Below are 17535 nucleotides of genomic sequence, written 5' to 3'. Positions count from 1 at the left end.
GAGGCTTTAACTATGGCTCAGCCCTACAGAGAGAGAGCTGGCAGACCTCTTTAAGACAGCTTTTGACTGACAGAATAAAAGAGAAAGGCTCTTATCCTTTCAGAAAAGAAAAAAAAAAAAAGGAAGACATCTTCTAGAGAGGGCAGATCTCACATTTTGCTTATTATTTGAGTCCTCATGAAATCAGCTCTGACACAGCCTAAGATTTGGCTCCGTAACAACAGGTTTGGTGTGGGTTTTTATTGTTTTTTGATGGCTGTTTTTGAGTCCTTTAGAAATTATTTCAGCTGTCTTTGATTTATCTAGCCTTGGTATCCAAATTTGCAAAAAACCCTGTTTCTCCTTACATGCATGGAGCGTGCAAATGGGGATGGGAATGAGATCACAAAACAGTTCAACAGCAAGGACCATCAACTTTTCACATGAAACCTGTATAAATTGTAGCCAGTATAAATCACCAAGCTCAATCTCTCACCTCCCAGGATGTCAGCAGTCCCCAGACTAACTGCCCAACACAGTCCCCTTGTCCCGTTCCCACAACACGACAGGGGTTGCCCAACTAACTATTGTTTATTCACATTCAATCAATGTGTCAAGGTCAGAAAACATAACAGAAGAAAGAGTTTTGTCTGCTCAATTTTATTTTAGAATCTTTTGCATAATCTCTGTGCATAAATTTCCTTTGAGACTGTAAATCCTAATACCAAAGAGGGCATTGCTCACCCTGTGTGCTTCCGGAGCTGGTAACTCCAAGTGGCACCTAGCACAGGGATTTCATTCTTTCCAGTAGGATACAACTGGCCCAGTCATCATAGCAGCCAGAAAAATATTTTCCAGTTAAAGTATCATTTTGGAAATTATGGTTGAGACAATTACTCTGCTAGCAACCAGACTAGATTTAGTAGTAACACAATGAAATCCAGTGATAACACAGCAGTCCAATTTAGACCAATGGTGGGCTCTTTGATTCAGCCTTTTCCTCATATCCCCTCTTCTACCATCATTTCACCCTTAACTGTCGGTACAGACAGGGCTGGAGGCAAAGGCAGCATCCAAGTGCAACGTGAGCAATTCCTGCTGAAGACATTTCTGCACAGCACACTCCTAAAAGAGCCAGAGAACACTGGTATTTTGCCTACAGCTGGCACTTTGATTTTGTAACTGTTACTAGCAGTATATGACTTTATAAAAATTATTTCTGACCTAATGTGCATGTTGTCTCAATTTTTCACTTGGCCTGAGCAGAAGCTCAAAATCAAATCAGTTTATTAGAATAATTTTACTGCATGTAGATTCTGTCACAAGTATTGCTTACAGGATTACAAAACTCACTCTCTTCAAAGCACAGCTGGGATCTATATTAAGCCTAGAGAAAATAGCTAGAACTCTGCCAGCCTACAAAGTGATGGTATTATTCTCTTATATCAGGCTTCACTGACATACAGATATACCCAGTGGGCACTAGAAACCAGTACAGAGTTTGTGAGACTTGACTATTTCATAATAAAATTTATTGCTTCTATTTATTATTTTCCCAAAGAAGAAACCAAGATGAGAACAGGAAAACATAAGATAGAGAATTCTTCAGAAACCATGTTTGTATTGTGATTTCAAAAAGAACAGCAATTTGAGAAGCAGAGAAGGAATATAAGACTCTTCAAATACAGAACTCTGATTCCTCTTCTATTTCTAGAATTACATTACAGTATTCCTAGAACCACAAGTTCAGAAAAAGAAAATGAGAATGCTAAAGTCTGAAAAATACAATTCCTTCTGCAAATGTGAAAAAAATAACATGATACTCTATTGTTGTGGTATGACTTTCAGAGTGAATGCTTTATGGAAAACATTGTAACAAAATTCATAGAAAAATTTGAAATGATTGCTAACACACACAGATATGAAACACAAAGATAATAACTGTTATAAGAGAAATAACTTTTTCAAAACAGTCTTATTCACTCTGGCACCTTCTTTCCCACATCACATTTGTAAGAAATCCTTAATTTACATGAAGAAACTTCTTCCATCATAAAGTCCTTTCCCTTTTATGTGCTTCCCACTACCTTCCCATCTAAGACACAGTTACATCCACTCAATGCCCTCTAGTAGTTTCACAAACTTACTGCTTTTGAGTCACTCTTCTTGTCTTATTTCAATGCACATTTTGGGTGTAGGCACAATCTGAAGGGATGGGAGGGTACAGGGGAGGAGAAAGCATACCTGCAGTACATCTGTACTTCACACTACAAGGTGCAGGAACCATGTTTTCCTAGATAGGCAAAACTTTGTGAAATTATGCTAAAATATACACAGTAAATGGCACAATAAACTTGCAAAGTCAAGTGCCCAAGAGACAGTAAATGCCAAAAATAAGGTAACCCACATAACCTTAATCCAGGACCCATGGGTTTACATATTGTGGTAGCATTATCAATTTATAAGACAGAATACTATCTTTTCAAAATCATCATGCCTTGCTCACCACACAAAGCAGCTGGGCTCATGAAAAGCAATCATTCAATATCTTTGTTGTTCACTGATCCAGGCCTTCTCTCCCCCGTGTTCATCTAATCCTGTTCTGAAAGCAGAAAAGCCCATCAGGAAACAACTGGTTTGATCATATCTTTGCCACAGTATTCAGGTAATCTCACAAACATTTATTTGCATTTATTTCACAAAGGTATTATGCAGTGCAGGTTTTGTAATGCCCAATACAGAGTAAGAAATGAGTGGGTATTAATTTGAAGTGCTCATAACTTGCTTGGCTGCTGAGTCTTAGAGTACCCTATGCATCCGGCTAATGATTTTCATATTCAAAGTGTAGTTTCCACCTGGCACCAGGAGGAGCAGGAGCTCCTCCTAATTTATGCAAAACAACTCACAAACAAGGGAGGGACTCTTAATGCCACCTACGAAAATCTAGGTTTAAGTGATTTACCCATTGTCACATACTATCATGTAGCAGTGGGAGGGATATAACTTTACTCTCTTAAATACTGTTTGCTATAAACACACCTTCATTTTACTACCTGCATTCTCCTGCCCACTCACTTATTCTTCTAGACAACATATTTTTTTCCAGTGTTGCTCAGGCACATTTTCAAAGTATTTCTATAATTGGCTGGAATTTCTAAATACACAGCAGAATAGCTCTGGCCAAATAGTCGTATGGGTAGTAATCCTTGGGATGTTTTGCACATAAATACAGTCTTACTACATGGATGTGACACAGGTGCTGTCTCCTAGCAAAACAGATAAAACATTCTCTAGCACTGCTAGATTTCCTGTGAACTAACACACATTGCTTCCCAAGGAATCCAGGACAAAAAAGCCCACCAGAAAACAACTATTTTGAGTCAGATAATCTCAAACATTTATTTGCATTAATTTTACAAAAGCTATTATGTGCTGCTGGTTTTGTGATGCACAACACAGAGTAAGGAATGATTAGTAATTTGGAGTGCTCATAACACATTTTTACTTACAATGCACTGGGAAGTCTTAACCTCCCTACTACATGGTAATTCACCCTCAAAGCCTGGTTTTCTCTGCCTTTACTTTCAGAGAGCTTCATCAAGATCCTGGAGACTAAAATTGTTCAAAGACCCCAAGAAATACTCACAACTTCACAGAATCACAGAATGGGTCAGGCTGAAAGGAACCACCGTGGGTCATCTGGTCCCACCTCCCTCCTCAAGCAGGGTCATCTCACAGAATTGTGTCCAGATGTGTCTGGAATAGTTCCAGTGATTCCACACCTTCTCTGGACAATCAGTTCCAGTGCTTGGTCTTAAATTCTTCTTCATGTTCAGGTGGATCCTCTGTACATCCATCTGCCCATTCCTCTTGTCCCATGGCCCCACGGAGCAGAGCCTGCTCCATCCCCTGTCCCCTCCCTGCAGACACTGACACACAGGCATGAGGGCCCCTCTCAGCCCTCTCTTCTCGAGGCTGAACAGGCCCAGCTCCCTCAGCCTTTCCTCACTGAGATGCTCCAGTCCCTCCAGCTTCTGTCACCCTCTGCTGGATCTGCTCCAGGAGCTCCGTGTCTCTCCTGTCCTGAGGAGCCCCGAGCTGGACACAGCACTCCAGGAGATCCTCACAGGGCTGAGGAGCAGGACCACCTCCCTTGATTGTAATGATCACTGCATATTACAGTAATACTAAACATACGCTGAGCAAAGTGCACCACTTGCCTCTTCCTATCACTGGCAGCGACAGCGGAAGTGAAATGAGCATGGCTGGGGCAGTCAGGAAATTTGTTAGTATTGATGTTCTCAAGAAAATTTAAGGAAGAAACCACTGAAGGAGGGGGCATAGACAAGGGAAAGAAGAATAACGACAGTGCCAGAACGAACCCCGCACGGCCCCACACCCCAACACCCCCTCACTACACGGCTGCCGAGAGGGTGGAGCCGGCGCCTTGCTCTCTGAATGGTGCATTCGACTGTCAATCACAGATTTGCCCCGCCCCGTCACTTTTAAGTTGAAGAGCGTGGGCGGAGCAAACCCCCTACCCCTCGCGCTTCGATTGGCTGATTCAGCTGTCAGTTGGCTCCGCCTCCTCGCCGCTCCCTCTGGGCTTACAGTGCCGGGAGGAAAATGGTGCAGAGACCTCTCGAGATCTGATTGGCCAAGTGGGAACGCCACTCAAATACATACTGCGCCCCCGGCGGGGCAGCTGACTGCACAGCCCCGTGACAGGGATGACGCTACGCCGGCGATTGGTCAACTCTGTCGAGTCCCGCCCATTCATCCTCAATACGGCTCGCCGATTGGCTTCGGTGGCTGTCCGTCAGGCGGTGGGCGGGGCGCTCGGTGTGTGTGTCCGCGGCGCGGCCCGGCGGCGGCTCATGGCGGTCATGGGGCGGCGCGGCGGGGCTGGCCGGGCCCTGGGGCTCGCGGCGCTGGTGGCAGCGGCCTGTGTCGCCGGTGGGTGAGCGGGGACGGGCTGGCGCGGGGGAGCGCCGAGGGGAGCGGGGAGGGCCGCTGCAGGGGGAGATTGCGGGAAAGGGGCTGGGCCGCAGTGCTGGGGAGGGGGAAAGGTGAAGGGGGAAGGTGAGGAGGGCTGTCTGTGTCTGAGTGCCAGGTTCAGGACCCAGGGGTGGGAGCAGGGGACTCCCTGCCCCCATCCACCTTCAGAGACTGTGCTCGAGCCCTTTTATCCTGTCCCTTTCAATCCAAGGGCTGATTTATATTAAATCAAAAGTTTCTATAGTTTTATTGTATAAACTCGTTATATAAAAATATTTTTATATCAAAAAATTGTTATATAAAATTCGATTATATGTTCTAGATTTTTATAATGCATATGTATAATTATATATAACATGTTACTTTATTAAATTAATTTATACTGTATAAAAATTAGGTTAAAGTCCAGTTCTGTTAGCTGAGACAGAGGGATTCTGATCAGATACTAGAAAAAATTTTGTCACTGCCAGGCTGAGGCATTGCAGTAGGTTGCCCAGGGACGTGGTGGAGTCACCACCCCTGGAGGTGTTTAAGAGGCATCTGGACCTGGCACTGGGTAATCTGTTGTGGTTTAGGGGTTACAGTGGTAGTGCTGGGTTGATGATTTGACTTGGTCTTAAAGGTCTCTTCCAACTCTGATGATTCTATGATAGACACACATAATTTTGTTATTTTGTATGAATTTTCACATTCTGCTGAGCTGTTTCTGTGGTCACTTGTAGCCTCTCAGTTATCTGCTGTGGGTCAGGCTTGTGATGGCACTTCCAGGCCCTGTAAATATTTCTCACTCAATGTTCCTTTAGCTCTCCAGGTTCACGAAGGCTTTTGAGAACCTGAGGTACAACTTTGGTGGGGTAGGAATTAGGTTAACTATTCAGTAGGCAATTAGAGGGAATCTGCTGGTGTTCCCAACATCAAATTTAATTGTAATCTTGAACAAGTCTAATGAGGCAAATTCAGCTGTGAAGGGTTAGTGTTCTGATTTTATCCACCTGAGCAATCCTGCCTTAAGTAAGCCATTTTGTCCTAAATAGTGTGACTGTGTAACAGCCTTGTGGAGAGCAGCATGTGAACTCCTATGGATTTGTAGCCATTTTGTAAGTTCTTACTGAGAGAAGTTGGTCTGGAAACGTTATTGCCTTTCAAAATGTGGATTGATGCACCATTAAAATTGGTAGCAGGCCACCCAAGGAACACATTAATCTAAATAAATTCTTTAATCTACTCCATGAGTATCACTTGATTTGGCCTCTTTCCTTCCTTTTGCCCCCCTCCCCAGCCTACATCTCAGAACTTTGTCCTTTGGTGTGTTTATCATAACATAGCTCAGATTTACTGTCAACATTTATATGCATGATCATGAGCCAGGCTTTGGAACAGCATCTTCAAGGTCACATTAGTTAAATTAATATTAGGGAAGGTTTTAGCTGCACAACACATCAGTTATACTATTGCGTTGTTTTTGTTAATAGACTTTAGATTTGTAGATGCCCTGGAAAACTATTGTATATAACTACTTGGATTAGTAACCAATTTTCAGTGATGATATGAATAAATACTTCTATTTTCTTTAGACAGTTACCTTATTCATGTAATTTTGACGTATGCAGTCAGATTCATTGTATAATTAGAACTTGAACATACAGGCCTGCAGTTATTACTCTATGACTTGATTTTCTTGTATCATATCAGTTTTCTGATGGCAGCCTACTCAGATTGCTCACTGGGGAGCATATGCCTGAAATTTTGCATTGTGCATGTTACTGCTTATGTACACCAAATCAGTTTTAAAATTTATTTAGATAAATTTTGGTATACACAGTATTGCAGCTGTGCCTAAGTGACTTTAAGATAGGAAGCCAGGTTGAAACAAGCCCTTCTCTTATTTCTGTGGAGTCCTTTCTGACTTTATTATGCAGTAAATTACTGTTATCATAAAACAGTTTAGAAATATGCTTTTAGTCATCTTTGCTATTCAAGGTAATGGGGAAGAGAGTGAAGGGGGATCCCAGAGGAGTGAAAACGCAGTGTTGCAGACTGTGGCTCCACACAATCAGCTGGGGTCCAGTGCTGCATCCAGGGGATACAAACATCTCACATTGTCATGAGATGGAGGAGGCAGAGCAGGGACACCAGAGCTGTGCTGCAGGAGCCAGGTTGTCCCAGCAGTGCCTGGTTTAAGTCAGCATTGACAAATTCCACTGGACTTCCTGGCTCTGGGCTCAGTGGCTCTGGCTGTTGCCTGCATGAACAGAGATGTTGTGCCAAGCAGTCCTGGAAGCAAACAAAGTTGTGTTGGTGCTTTGTGAGCTTAACAGGATTTTGGAGTCTGCCTGACTCCATTGAGAGTTCACTTTACCAGGTCTGAACTGTAAGACTACTAGTAGCTTCTTACACAGAACTGTGCTGTGCTGTTGTTTGAATAATTGTCCTGCTTTTGTTAATTTGGATCTGTTCATTCTTAGTCATTGCTGTATAGAAACCTTATCTTGTATTCCAGAGCATTAAAATGATCAGTCCACATTCCTGGCTTTCCATAAACTGATAGGTATGGGAGGGAGGAAGAAGGAATGAAAGCTCAAATATGATCTTTTCCTTGTTATGTAAAGGAAAAGATTGCAGGAGCTCTGAAAGCTTTTTATGTGTTTTTTAGGTGTATGTGGTGGTGAATTCAGTATCTTACGATCACCTCAGTCGGTTGTTTTCCGAGATGGAAGTTGGCCGATTCCGGGCGAGCGGATCCCAGATGTTGCTGCATTGACCATGGGCTTTTCTGTTGAAGAAGTACGTTCCAAGTCTTGATTGTGGAACATCTCTAAAGTTACAGACCTGCTCATTCAAGATGCAAATCTTCCTGTCATGTGCTGGAATATATAAAACATTGCCCTGTTTGTCTTGAGGAATGCACGACTTGACAGAGGTGGTTTCCAGACAGAGCTGTGTGGGTCATATGAGCAGCCAGAAGCTGTGCTAGCTGGCTAATTTGAGTCACCAGCTGTAGAAGGAAGGCTACAGAGGCTTTCCAGTGCTGTTCCTCTGAGACCCAGCTGTGAGCTGTATGCCCCCCATCCATGGTCACAAACTGAGAATCCGTAGAACCGCTGTCACTTCTTGCACAAAAGCTCTCTCTAGGGCTCTGCTCCTGAGTAATCTGAAGATTGAGAAATGGCTCGGCAAGGCAGGCATTTTGTCAGGTCAGCAAGCTGTCTGCTGAGCAGAGTTAGAGCAAATGTGTTGGCTACTTAAGAAATAATCCAAAACCTTGGAAACATGATTTGTGGTAGTGTTTCTCCACATTAAGTATTCAAATGTAACTTTAGCAATGTTTAAAGTGGGGCACATGAGCAGAAGCCCTTGGATTGATTCCATCTTGCCAATGAATTTTTTTGCTGGGCTTCAGCAGGGATGAGTGGCTGTTGAAGCAGTAGATGAAAGTGTAATAGCCAGATATCTTTGGCAGTGTGTGTGTGCAGCCAGATACTGAAATCTGCAGGCTGAGGCATTCTCATAGTGCTGGTGAGGGCAGCCAGTCCTCATTTCTTCCATACATCAGCTAGGGGAGAGGTCTGATAAGGCTGGTTTGAATGCAAGGCTGCTTAGCGTGTGTTTTGGAATTTGAAAATACCTTGCTGTCAATCAATTCTGCTTTTTCTGTTATCAAACTAGTAACAAACTTGTATGAGTAGTATGACTAAGGAGTAAATTTTGATTATTTTATCAGAAAAAAACAATATATTGAATGGTATTGTGTGCGTTGCCTATAAAGACACCCAGAAAAACAATGGAGTTTGGCCCTGTCCATTTGACATCCTGGTCATCCAGAGATAGGTCATGAGTATCATGGAAAAAAGTGTTTCAGTACTCATTCCTTGCCACAGCTTGGGATTCATTTGTTGTGATGGGTCTATAGCATCCTTTAGAAATAGTTCTCTGTTACTATTAATTCAAATCCTAGAAGCAGACAGGGAAGGAAGTGTTTGAGTGATTATTCAGTTCAGCCCTGGAACTGAGAGTTCCTAAAAGCTGTCGCTAAGGCAGAGAGATCACTGTGTGGGCAGCTTCCAGCCCTGGTAAGGAGAGTACTGCAGGGCCCAGACACTTCTTTTGCAGCTGAAATCAAAGCTGTAGTCTAGGAACATAAATTGACAGTGCAGCAAGGCCACTGTAGAGAATTTGGAATTCTTAGTGCATTACATTGGGAATTCTCAGAGTTATTCAATGTTCTTCCCTTGTTAAAGGAAAACAAAACCAGACCCCATTTTGTCCCTGATGATGCTTTAAAGCATTTTTCCTTTGTTTCTGTGAGGTGATACAAATCATAACATCAATGACATTTAATTCTAAAATACAATTAAATTTGCTTTCAAAAATAAAAAAATAAAAACGTAAGGGCAGTTATGTCATTTACATAAGTGGGAAAATCTGTTTACTTTTATTCCAGACAGATGAATTTGTATTTTGTGCCAGAATAAACCAGTCAAGTAGCCTCCACTGTGCTCTTACTGATTTGTAATTGTAGTAAGCTACTAAGAAATCTTTTTATATTTCTGTGCAAATTTGTACATTTTAGTTGCCTGTTGCTGTGATTGACACATTCCCCTCTTCCCCTTCCTTTCCACCCTGTTTCTTTCTTGTACTGAAAATATCAAGATGTTAGTGAGTTTTTTAAGTTCAGCCTTCACTTACTAAATACAGACTAAAGTATTTATAATTTAATTATGGGAAATAACTCCTCATGTATCCATTATATATGATGTTTTTTTAGTGTAGACTTTGCTGTGAAGCTACTGGCAGCTTTTAAACTAACAGTTCCTTCATGGTTGGCTGGCATTGCTCAGAATGAAAGCAGTGTAGTATTAACTTACTTCCCCATGAGATTTCCAATAGGCTGTCCTGCACAGAGGCATTAGCAGGATAATAAGTTGTTTTGCTTGAATACTGGGAAGAGCTCTTCTCTTGGCCTGTGAAATACAACTTTCTTTTTCTCTTTTGTACTAGGACCTCCCCTGGCCTGGGCTGGGTGTGGGTGATCTGTTTCACCGGCCTCAAGCCACTGTGCTGGTGACAGTGAAGGGCGTGGACAAGCTGCCTGTGAAAGGGTTTTCTTACCCCATTGAGAATGTGAGTATCCACATTTGGAACTGTCATGTGATTCCTGGCACTCCTGTGGTCTAATGACAAGTGCATGATTCTCTGCTGTAGTTCCTGATGTTCATTTATTTCCTGCTTCACTTGAAGTTTGCATATCCCCTAAACTGATGGATCAATAATCTAGTCAGGATTCTGTACAAGGTAGGAGGCCCTTGAGATCACCCAGGGCTTCCTGTGTTGAGTTCAGTTCAACATGCTTTGTTTGACCAAAGCATGTTCTCCTTGAAAGACAGCTAATTTTAATTTGTACCAATCCACTTCTTCCCACAGTAACTTAATACTTCAAAATCAGAATTCTTAAGTTTTTTACTTCAGCTGAGTGTGTGATAACATTTTATATGGAGTTGATTTCTTTATATACTCTATTGCCCTCTAAATGATCTTTTGAGTTTCCTCAAGTACTTGACTGTGAAATACAGCACTTAGAGACGCCTTTCCATTACATTGTATCAAGAAGAAATCAACACACATTAGATTTACCTATCACTGTCTGTCTTTGCAAAAGCTTCTCAGGCTTGTTACAGCAACAGAGAATCCTATAGGTTGGAAGGGAACTCTGGAAGTCATCTCATCCAATGCCCTGAGCAAGCAGGATCAGCTAGAGCAGGCTGACTGGCATTCAATCACTGACACTGTGTCACACAAAAAATTTGTGTGATTTGTGTGGGTTGACACATTGTGTCAACACAATGGTTCAGTCAGGATATGAGCATCCCCACAAATGGAGACTCTGACCTCTGGACAACCTCGGCCAGTATTAGACCACCCTTGGAGTAAAAAACTTGGTTCTTGTGTTAAGTTAAAATTTCCTGGGTTTGAATCTATGCCATTGATTCTCCTGTCATAGGACACTTTGAGTATTGAATGGAAATGTTCCATCCTACTTCTTTTTTTAATAAAATCCACAAGTGTTTAAAAAAACTAACAGTTCTACTAGCTTTCCAGTAATGGCATTATAATGTGCTAGCATTTATTTTCTTTTTAGTAGGCTTTTTTATGTGTCTTTTTTTTGTTTCAGCAGTTGCTCTTTCTACTGGTATATTGTCACTATCAGTTTTTTGTGGTTCATAACTTTCCATTTTGCAGTGAGATTGTTTCCCTCTTGCATTGTTTCTATATTTCTTGGTCTTGTTTTACTAATAAACAAGGCTATACTCTAAGCCTAAATAATCTTAATTCACAGTCATGGTCCGTTGGAGTTCTTAAGAATATTTTGTGTCTGCCACATAAATAAAATGTCTGTTCATAGATACACAGGTGATGTTTTGTTTTGCACATAGGTTTGCACATTACTTAACACCACTTTGGAAATGTCATACCCTTTACTTTTCTCTTTTAGTTAAGATCAGTAGCCCCTGTTTAGCCCAAAAATCTGACTAGACTTTGTCTTCCAGGCCGTTCCTTTCAGTCTGGACAGTGTTGCAAATGCCATCCATGCTCTGTTTTCTGAGGAGACGCCCGTGGTGTTGCAGCTGGCCCCCAGTGAGGAAGTGAGTATTGCTTCACTCCTGGTTCCTTGTGTGGCTGGTGCAAACCCAGCTGATCACATGAAATTCTGGATTGGAGATTGCAAGCGTGACTGGTTATTAGTGTGTGACTGGAGAAACTGAGCAGGAGCCTGTGCTGTCAGTGACCAGTGGCTGTTCCTGCAGAGGGTGTACATGGTGGGCAAGGCCAACGCTGTGTTTGAGGATCTCTCTGTCACACTGCGCCAGCTCCGGAACCGCCTGTTCCAGGACAACTCCATCCTCAGCTCCCTCCCTCTCAACTCCCTCAGCAGGAACAATGAGGTAAAACTCATTCATCAGTGGGAACTTCTGTGGGGTTTCTTTTTTCTAATATTCGTAGTTAGCTTGTGCTTACCTCCTTTCCTGCTTTTTCTTCCCTCTTTCTTTGCCTAAGAGCCCATTCCTAACTTTTTCTAACTTAATTAACAAAGTTCAAGCATTTTTTTCTAAGTAACTTTATTAAAAGAGTCATTTCCATCTAGCATGTTCTGATGTTGTAGCAGACAACTGTTATAAAATACTTGCAATGAAACAAGACTTCTCCAGCTTGGGTTTCATCAAAGGAAATAACTGTCTCTGCCTCTTCCCTCAGGTTGACTTGCTTTTTCTGTCAGAACTTCAAGTCCTACGTGATATTACAAGCCTGGTAAGGCTCTTTGAAACATTTTTCCCCTGTCTTGTGTCACAAACTTGAGAGATCTTTAAAGTAGAGAAGCCACAGTCAGGATACTTGGCAACCAGAGATATATATTCTAGTTTATCATCAGCTGGTTCCATCAGTTTAAATAATGCATTCTATTTGTATCAGCCCCACCACTGCAGTTGTGAATGAGAACCTTAATCATCTGTAGTTTTCTTTTTTGTTGTGTTTGGCCAGAACAGGGAATTTTGAAATACTCAATCAAAAATTTTCTGGGGCTTTCTTTGCTGCTTAACTTGAGAAGTATAATGGTAGTTAAGAGCATGTTCTTTGCCCTGCCCACCATTTTACTTCAAAATATCACTTTATCTGAAAAGACAAATGACTTTTTTGCCATGAATAGTGATGGTGGTAGAAGTGCTTCAATGGAGGGGTGAGCTTTTAATTCTGAGAATTCTTTTACTAAGAAGCTGCTGTCTTGTTGCTGTGGTTTAGGTTTTGTTTTAGTGGGTGTTCGTTGCATTTTGGTTTGCTTTGTTCTGTGTGCCCTTTAAACTGCAGCCCTTAACTACTGAAGTGAAAGAAAGTTGTGGAAAAACTCAAAAATTCACATTAGGTAAAGGGCTAGTGGACAGAAATGGGGCTCTTGAGAAAATTAGAACAACTTGGTTTTGTTTTGCAGACTAGAAATGCTGCAGTTGGGAAGATGGGATTAAATTCCTTGTTTTCAGAGACTGTTGTCTTGTGCAGGCAAATATCAGTGCTGCATCTTCTTACCTGCAAAAATGCAAGATTGTCACTACTCTGCTTTGAGATAATTTGGATTGTAGTTGTTGGATTTTCTGACTATGGGATGATACTTCTCAAATAAACTACTTTTGTACATGGACAACACAGGGTAGAAGTTGCAACCTACTGAGCTTTGCAAGGGCCAGCTTCAAACAAAGAAATGATAATATCTAAGACTTTGTTTTCTCTGAGTTTTATTTTCATGGCAAGTACAGAACAAAGACACTGATGTCAATAAGTATTCTATTTCTTTCTAGTACACCCTCTGTTACGTGTATGTAACCTCATGTTAGGAACAGATGCTACATAATGATCATCTGCTTGCTTCTGTAGAATTAAAACAATTATGGGCGTCTTCTAGTTAAGTTGATGAGACTTCCATTTCCTAATTATGGAACATGACTGTAAAAAATGAGGCTGGATTAGTCCAAGTAAACTGATTTTGAGCAGCATGTTTTTAAAGTAACCTGTGTATGAATTAATTTCTTTCTGCCCTCAATGTTGTGCCAAAGCTATCTCGACACAAGCACTTAGCCAAAGATCACTCTCCAGACCTTTATTCCCTGGAACTGTCTGGTTTGGAAGAGGTTGGAAAACGATATGGGGAAGACTCTCAGCAGTTCAAGGATGCTTCTCAAATTCTTGTAGACTCTTTGCAAAAGGTATATTGTCTACTTAATGAACAAAACTCATGGTAATACTAAGAAAATAATTTTTATTTCAACTGCAAAGAAGTGAGATGTAACTTCATTGCCTCATGCTTGTTTTTGTTGTTTGGTTTTAAAAATGCTGTTGTTTAGTTACAAAATTGAATGTTACAATTTGCCTCTCTGGAAAGCATTGGCATGATTCTACAATATGTTTAGATATTTTGAATAACGGAGTAGGGGTGTACTGAAACCTTGTATCAACATGACTTGATATGTTTGTTTCTTTAAACAAACACCTTGCATTAAAAGCATCAGAAATGTCTCACAAATAGAGGCTCTTGGAAATGTGGAAATACCTTTATCCCAAGGTGCAGTGTTTAGTTTACCCTTGCCCACGAAGGTATGTAAATGTAAATTTCTAAGACTTTAAAATAACTGCATTGCTCTTCATCCATCAGTGTGCTCAAGAAAAGAATTCTTCAGCAGGTCTTACTCAATCATTAGTTAAATTTTTATTAAGATCAGCCACTTTTGAGAGTTTCTGAAATGTGATGAAAAAATTCAAAAACATCAATTTGTTAAGCCAAATGTTTGTTTTCTCTAAGCATTGCTCTTTGGCCTCTTTGACTTTAAGCAAATGCATTTAAATGTTAGACATATTAACATGTGGACCAGATTAAGATATTCAGATGCATTGTTTCCCAGTGGGAGTTTGAGAACCTAAATATTTTGTTGGAACTGACAGACATAGTTAGGAAATGATGTGCACATGTCCTTTTTTAAAAGGGATAAAAGAGTAAGTTTCAGCCCAGAAAGAAGGCATAAACCACAGTCTGCTGAACAGTGACTGGGGGTTTCAAAGAGGCCTTGTAAACCAGGGGAAGGTTGACATTTTGTGAAATTCTAAAACAGAGTAAGCCTTTATAATTTTCCATAATTATTCCTGAAGCTGACATCTTTTGTTTTACTACATTTTGCTAACAAAACTCTGCTTATTTCTTGGCTACATTCTAGGCTTTTAATTAAACCACCTCTTCTTTTCCAGTTTGCAGATGAGATGTTTAATCTGTATGGTGGGAATGCAGTAGTAGAAATGGTGGCTGTGAAGGAGTTCAACTCTCCCCTCTCAAGGAAGACTCGCTCCATTCTCCAGGCTTCACAGGTAGCAGAGCCACATTTTTCTACATCTCACTTATTAAAAGTGATCCAAAGTGTATCAGTTAGCCTGAATGTAACCTTTTTTAAGGGCTAAAATACTGACTATGACTTAGGTGTGGGTGCAGCTTACTTACTCGTCTTGATGTTCACTTTGTCATAAAGTAACTTCACTTGAGGAGGGCTGTGGAGGTCATCCAGTCCAACCTACTGCTCAAAGCAGGACTGATTTAGGAGCTAGATCAAGTTGCTCAGGTTCTTGTCCAGCCAAGTACTTGAAAAGTCCATCCCAGCCTCTCTTGCTCCAAGGCATTAACCACTTTAATGGTGGAAACTTTTTCATTTGTGCCTTGTTATAATTTGCCTTTCTGTGTTGTCTCCTCAGTGCATGCAAGTCCTGCCTCCCAGCTGTGGGAAAACATGTTTTCCTTGCTGGTCTCCAGACACAGTCCAGGATGCAGTTGTCCTGTGTCATTCCAGAGGCACTGCTGGCTCCTATTCCCCTTGTCTGCCAGGACCTCCACTCCCTCTCTGCAGCTGCCCAGCTGCTCAATCCCCAGCCTGTGCTGTCACCTGGATTGTTCTGCCCCAGGTTCAGCACTTTGGGTTTCATTTTCCTGTCACCTTTCTCTTTTGGATTCCATTGATGCCACTCACATAATCACGTTTTTGCATTCTGTGCCCTTGCATCAGATTTGTCTAGACAGAAGTGCAACTCTCTTATTTAGGTTGCTCAGACTTTGGATGGAGTCAAAAGATGTTTGGTGTGCAAGCTCACTTTAAAGTAATAAATATTTTCTTTCTTGCAGAGTAAAGAAGAAAATCCATATAACCTTGCCTATCCGTATAACTACGACTACTCTGTAATCTTCAACATTGTTCTGTGGATGATGATAGGTCTTGCTTTAGCTGTGATAGTTATCTCCTACAACCTCTGGAATATGGATCCTGGCTATGACAGCATTATTTATAGGATGACAAATCAGAAGATAAGAATGGATTGAACTGCACCATATTTCAGTGCAGGAAGATGATGAAGAGCAAGGTCTCCTTGAGCCTATGTGGAAAACAAATATTCTGACATGGTTAATTGTGGAAGTTTTTTAAAGGTGTATTTATAAGTATTTTCTCCCCCTTTCAAGACTATTTTAAATGTTAGTAGTAGCACCAGATGGGATTTAGAAGTTGAAATCTGCTTGTTTAAAAAAACCAAAACAGCACTCCCAGGAGTAATTGCTATTAAAGTGACATCATTCCATTTTTTTAATCCTGTAACATGAGTTTTTGAAATGCCCTGTACTGCCTGTGCAAACCAAATAAACTGAAATTACAATAGCAACGTGTTATTTGAAACTTCGACACTGGAAAATCAAAAATTATAGCTAAATTGTTGTGTTGTATATTATGTACCACCTGTAAATGTTTGATGTAAATATTTATAATGGTTATGTGTAACTTCAAAGAGGAAAGTAAATATTCTTCAGTAAAATACTAAGTATAGAAATACTTCTATCAGCCTAGGACTCCAGTAGCATAAATGGCATTTTGCTCTCATGTTGATGGCTCAGAGGTGAGCTGTACACAGAAGGGTCACCCCAGAACTTTAATGGTTGGGAGGTGAATAACACTGCTGTGGCTGGTCTGTAGAGTGCAGTCTGTAACTCCTGAAGTAGCACCAGTCTGGTCATGGGCTAATGTCATGTACAGTTGAAAGTTCCTGTTATGATGCTTCATGTTCCTTCCATTTGTGTTGATGTTATTAATATAAAAAAAAAAAGTTTTTTGATGATAAGAGTGGACCAACACTTGATTTAAGTATGCCTGGATTACAGTCCTGCTTCAACCATTCAATAAAAGAAAGAACAGTTGTTCTGGAATGCATTTATTCCTTGTGGCTTTGTAGATGTGGCTACTTCTGTTTAGGATTTGTTCAGCTGACCAGGGCAGGTGTGGCAGCATCTGATGTGTGACAGTGGCCCTAAGCCTGCAGCAGTTTAGTTTTAACTGTCCTTCAAAAGAAGAATTGTCTTGTGTGTAGATTTTCCAAAACCAGATAGTGAGTATAATTAAAACAAGTGGTTGATCTCTGGCTTGGGTCTTTTTTACAACTACCTCCTTCTTAGAAATTCATTTGCTTTTGTGGTAAAAGATCTTCCAGACTTAGAGCAGCATGAATGGAAACTACTTCTTTATCACCTTGCCCTCTAATATACTAAACTTTCCCTGCTGCTAGGAGGTAATTGTTCCAGAAAAGATGTTCTCACTGAATTAGTCTCATTTACTGGGAATGTGTGAACTGGGGGCATTGAAATTGTTCATGTCTTGGAGATCCTGGACAGCGATTCAGGTTTAAATGAGCAAATTGCAGGTTTGCCTGAGTCCAAGAAATCCGGTTCAGTGTATGTTATAATCACTCGAAATTACTTGTAATGGCATTTAAAGTTAATCTGGATGATTGATACCAGTGGATGGAAAGGAAGAGTTACACTGGCAGTTTCTCTGCCAGAAATGTAATTATTGAACATTCTGTAACACACCATGACAGAGTAGTCAAGGGAAGGCTCTCAGCCAGGTGTGAGAAGTAGGACACAGTGATTATGTCAATGATTATGATTAGATTTATTGCTAATACAGTATCTAAACATTCCCAGTGCAGTATCTAAAT

General features: G+C 41.0%; 1 protein-coding gene and 1 long non-coding RNA gene across 2 annotated transcripts; one reads left to right on the top strand and one right to left on the bottom strand.

The window, feature by feature from the left end:
* Nucleotides 1-623: 623 nt before the first annotated feature.
* On the bottom strand, nucleotides 624-4459 carry LOC111926905 (uncharacterized). Its single transcript, XR_002863261.2, has 4 exons — nucleotides 3626-4459; nucleotides 2486-2581; nucleotides 2224-2272; nucleotides 624-1104 (listed from the first exon to the last, which is right to left on the bottom strand). It is a non-coding gene; the product is annotated as an uncharacterized LOC111926905 (long non-coding RNA).
* A 60-nt stretch (nucleotides 4460-4519) lies between these two features.
* ATP6AP2 (ATPase H+ transporting accessory protein 2) lies at nucleotides 4520-16751 on the top strand. The gene is made up of 9 exons (XM_086879706.1): nucleotides 4520-4935; nucleotides 7631-7761; nucleotides 9976-10098; nucleotides 11523-11618; nucleotides 11781-11918; nucleotides 12229-12282; nucleotides 13578-13727; nucleotides 14761-14877; nucleotides 15680-16751. Exons 1-9 carry the CDS (start codon nucleotides 4710-4712, stop codon nucleotides 15872-15874), a joined length of 1230 nt encoding a protein of 409 aa, XP_086735832.1. The 5' UTR covers nucleotides 4520-4709; the 3' UTR covers nucleotides 15875-16751.
* Nucleotides 16752-17535: the final 784 nt, after the last annotated feature.

The sequence above is a fragment of the Cyanistes caeruleus genome, chromosome 3 (genome assembly GCF_971803275.1).
Source record: "Cyanistes caeruleus chromosome 3, bCyaCae1.hap1.1, whole genome shotgun sequence".
In the NCBI taxonomy this organism is placed as follows: Eukaryota; Metazoa; Chordata; class Aves; order Passeriformes; family Paridae; genus Cyanistes; species Cyanistes caeruleus.
This window is presented reverse-complemented; position numbering and strand designations above follow the sequence as displayed.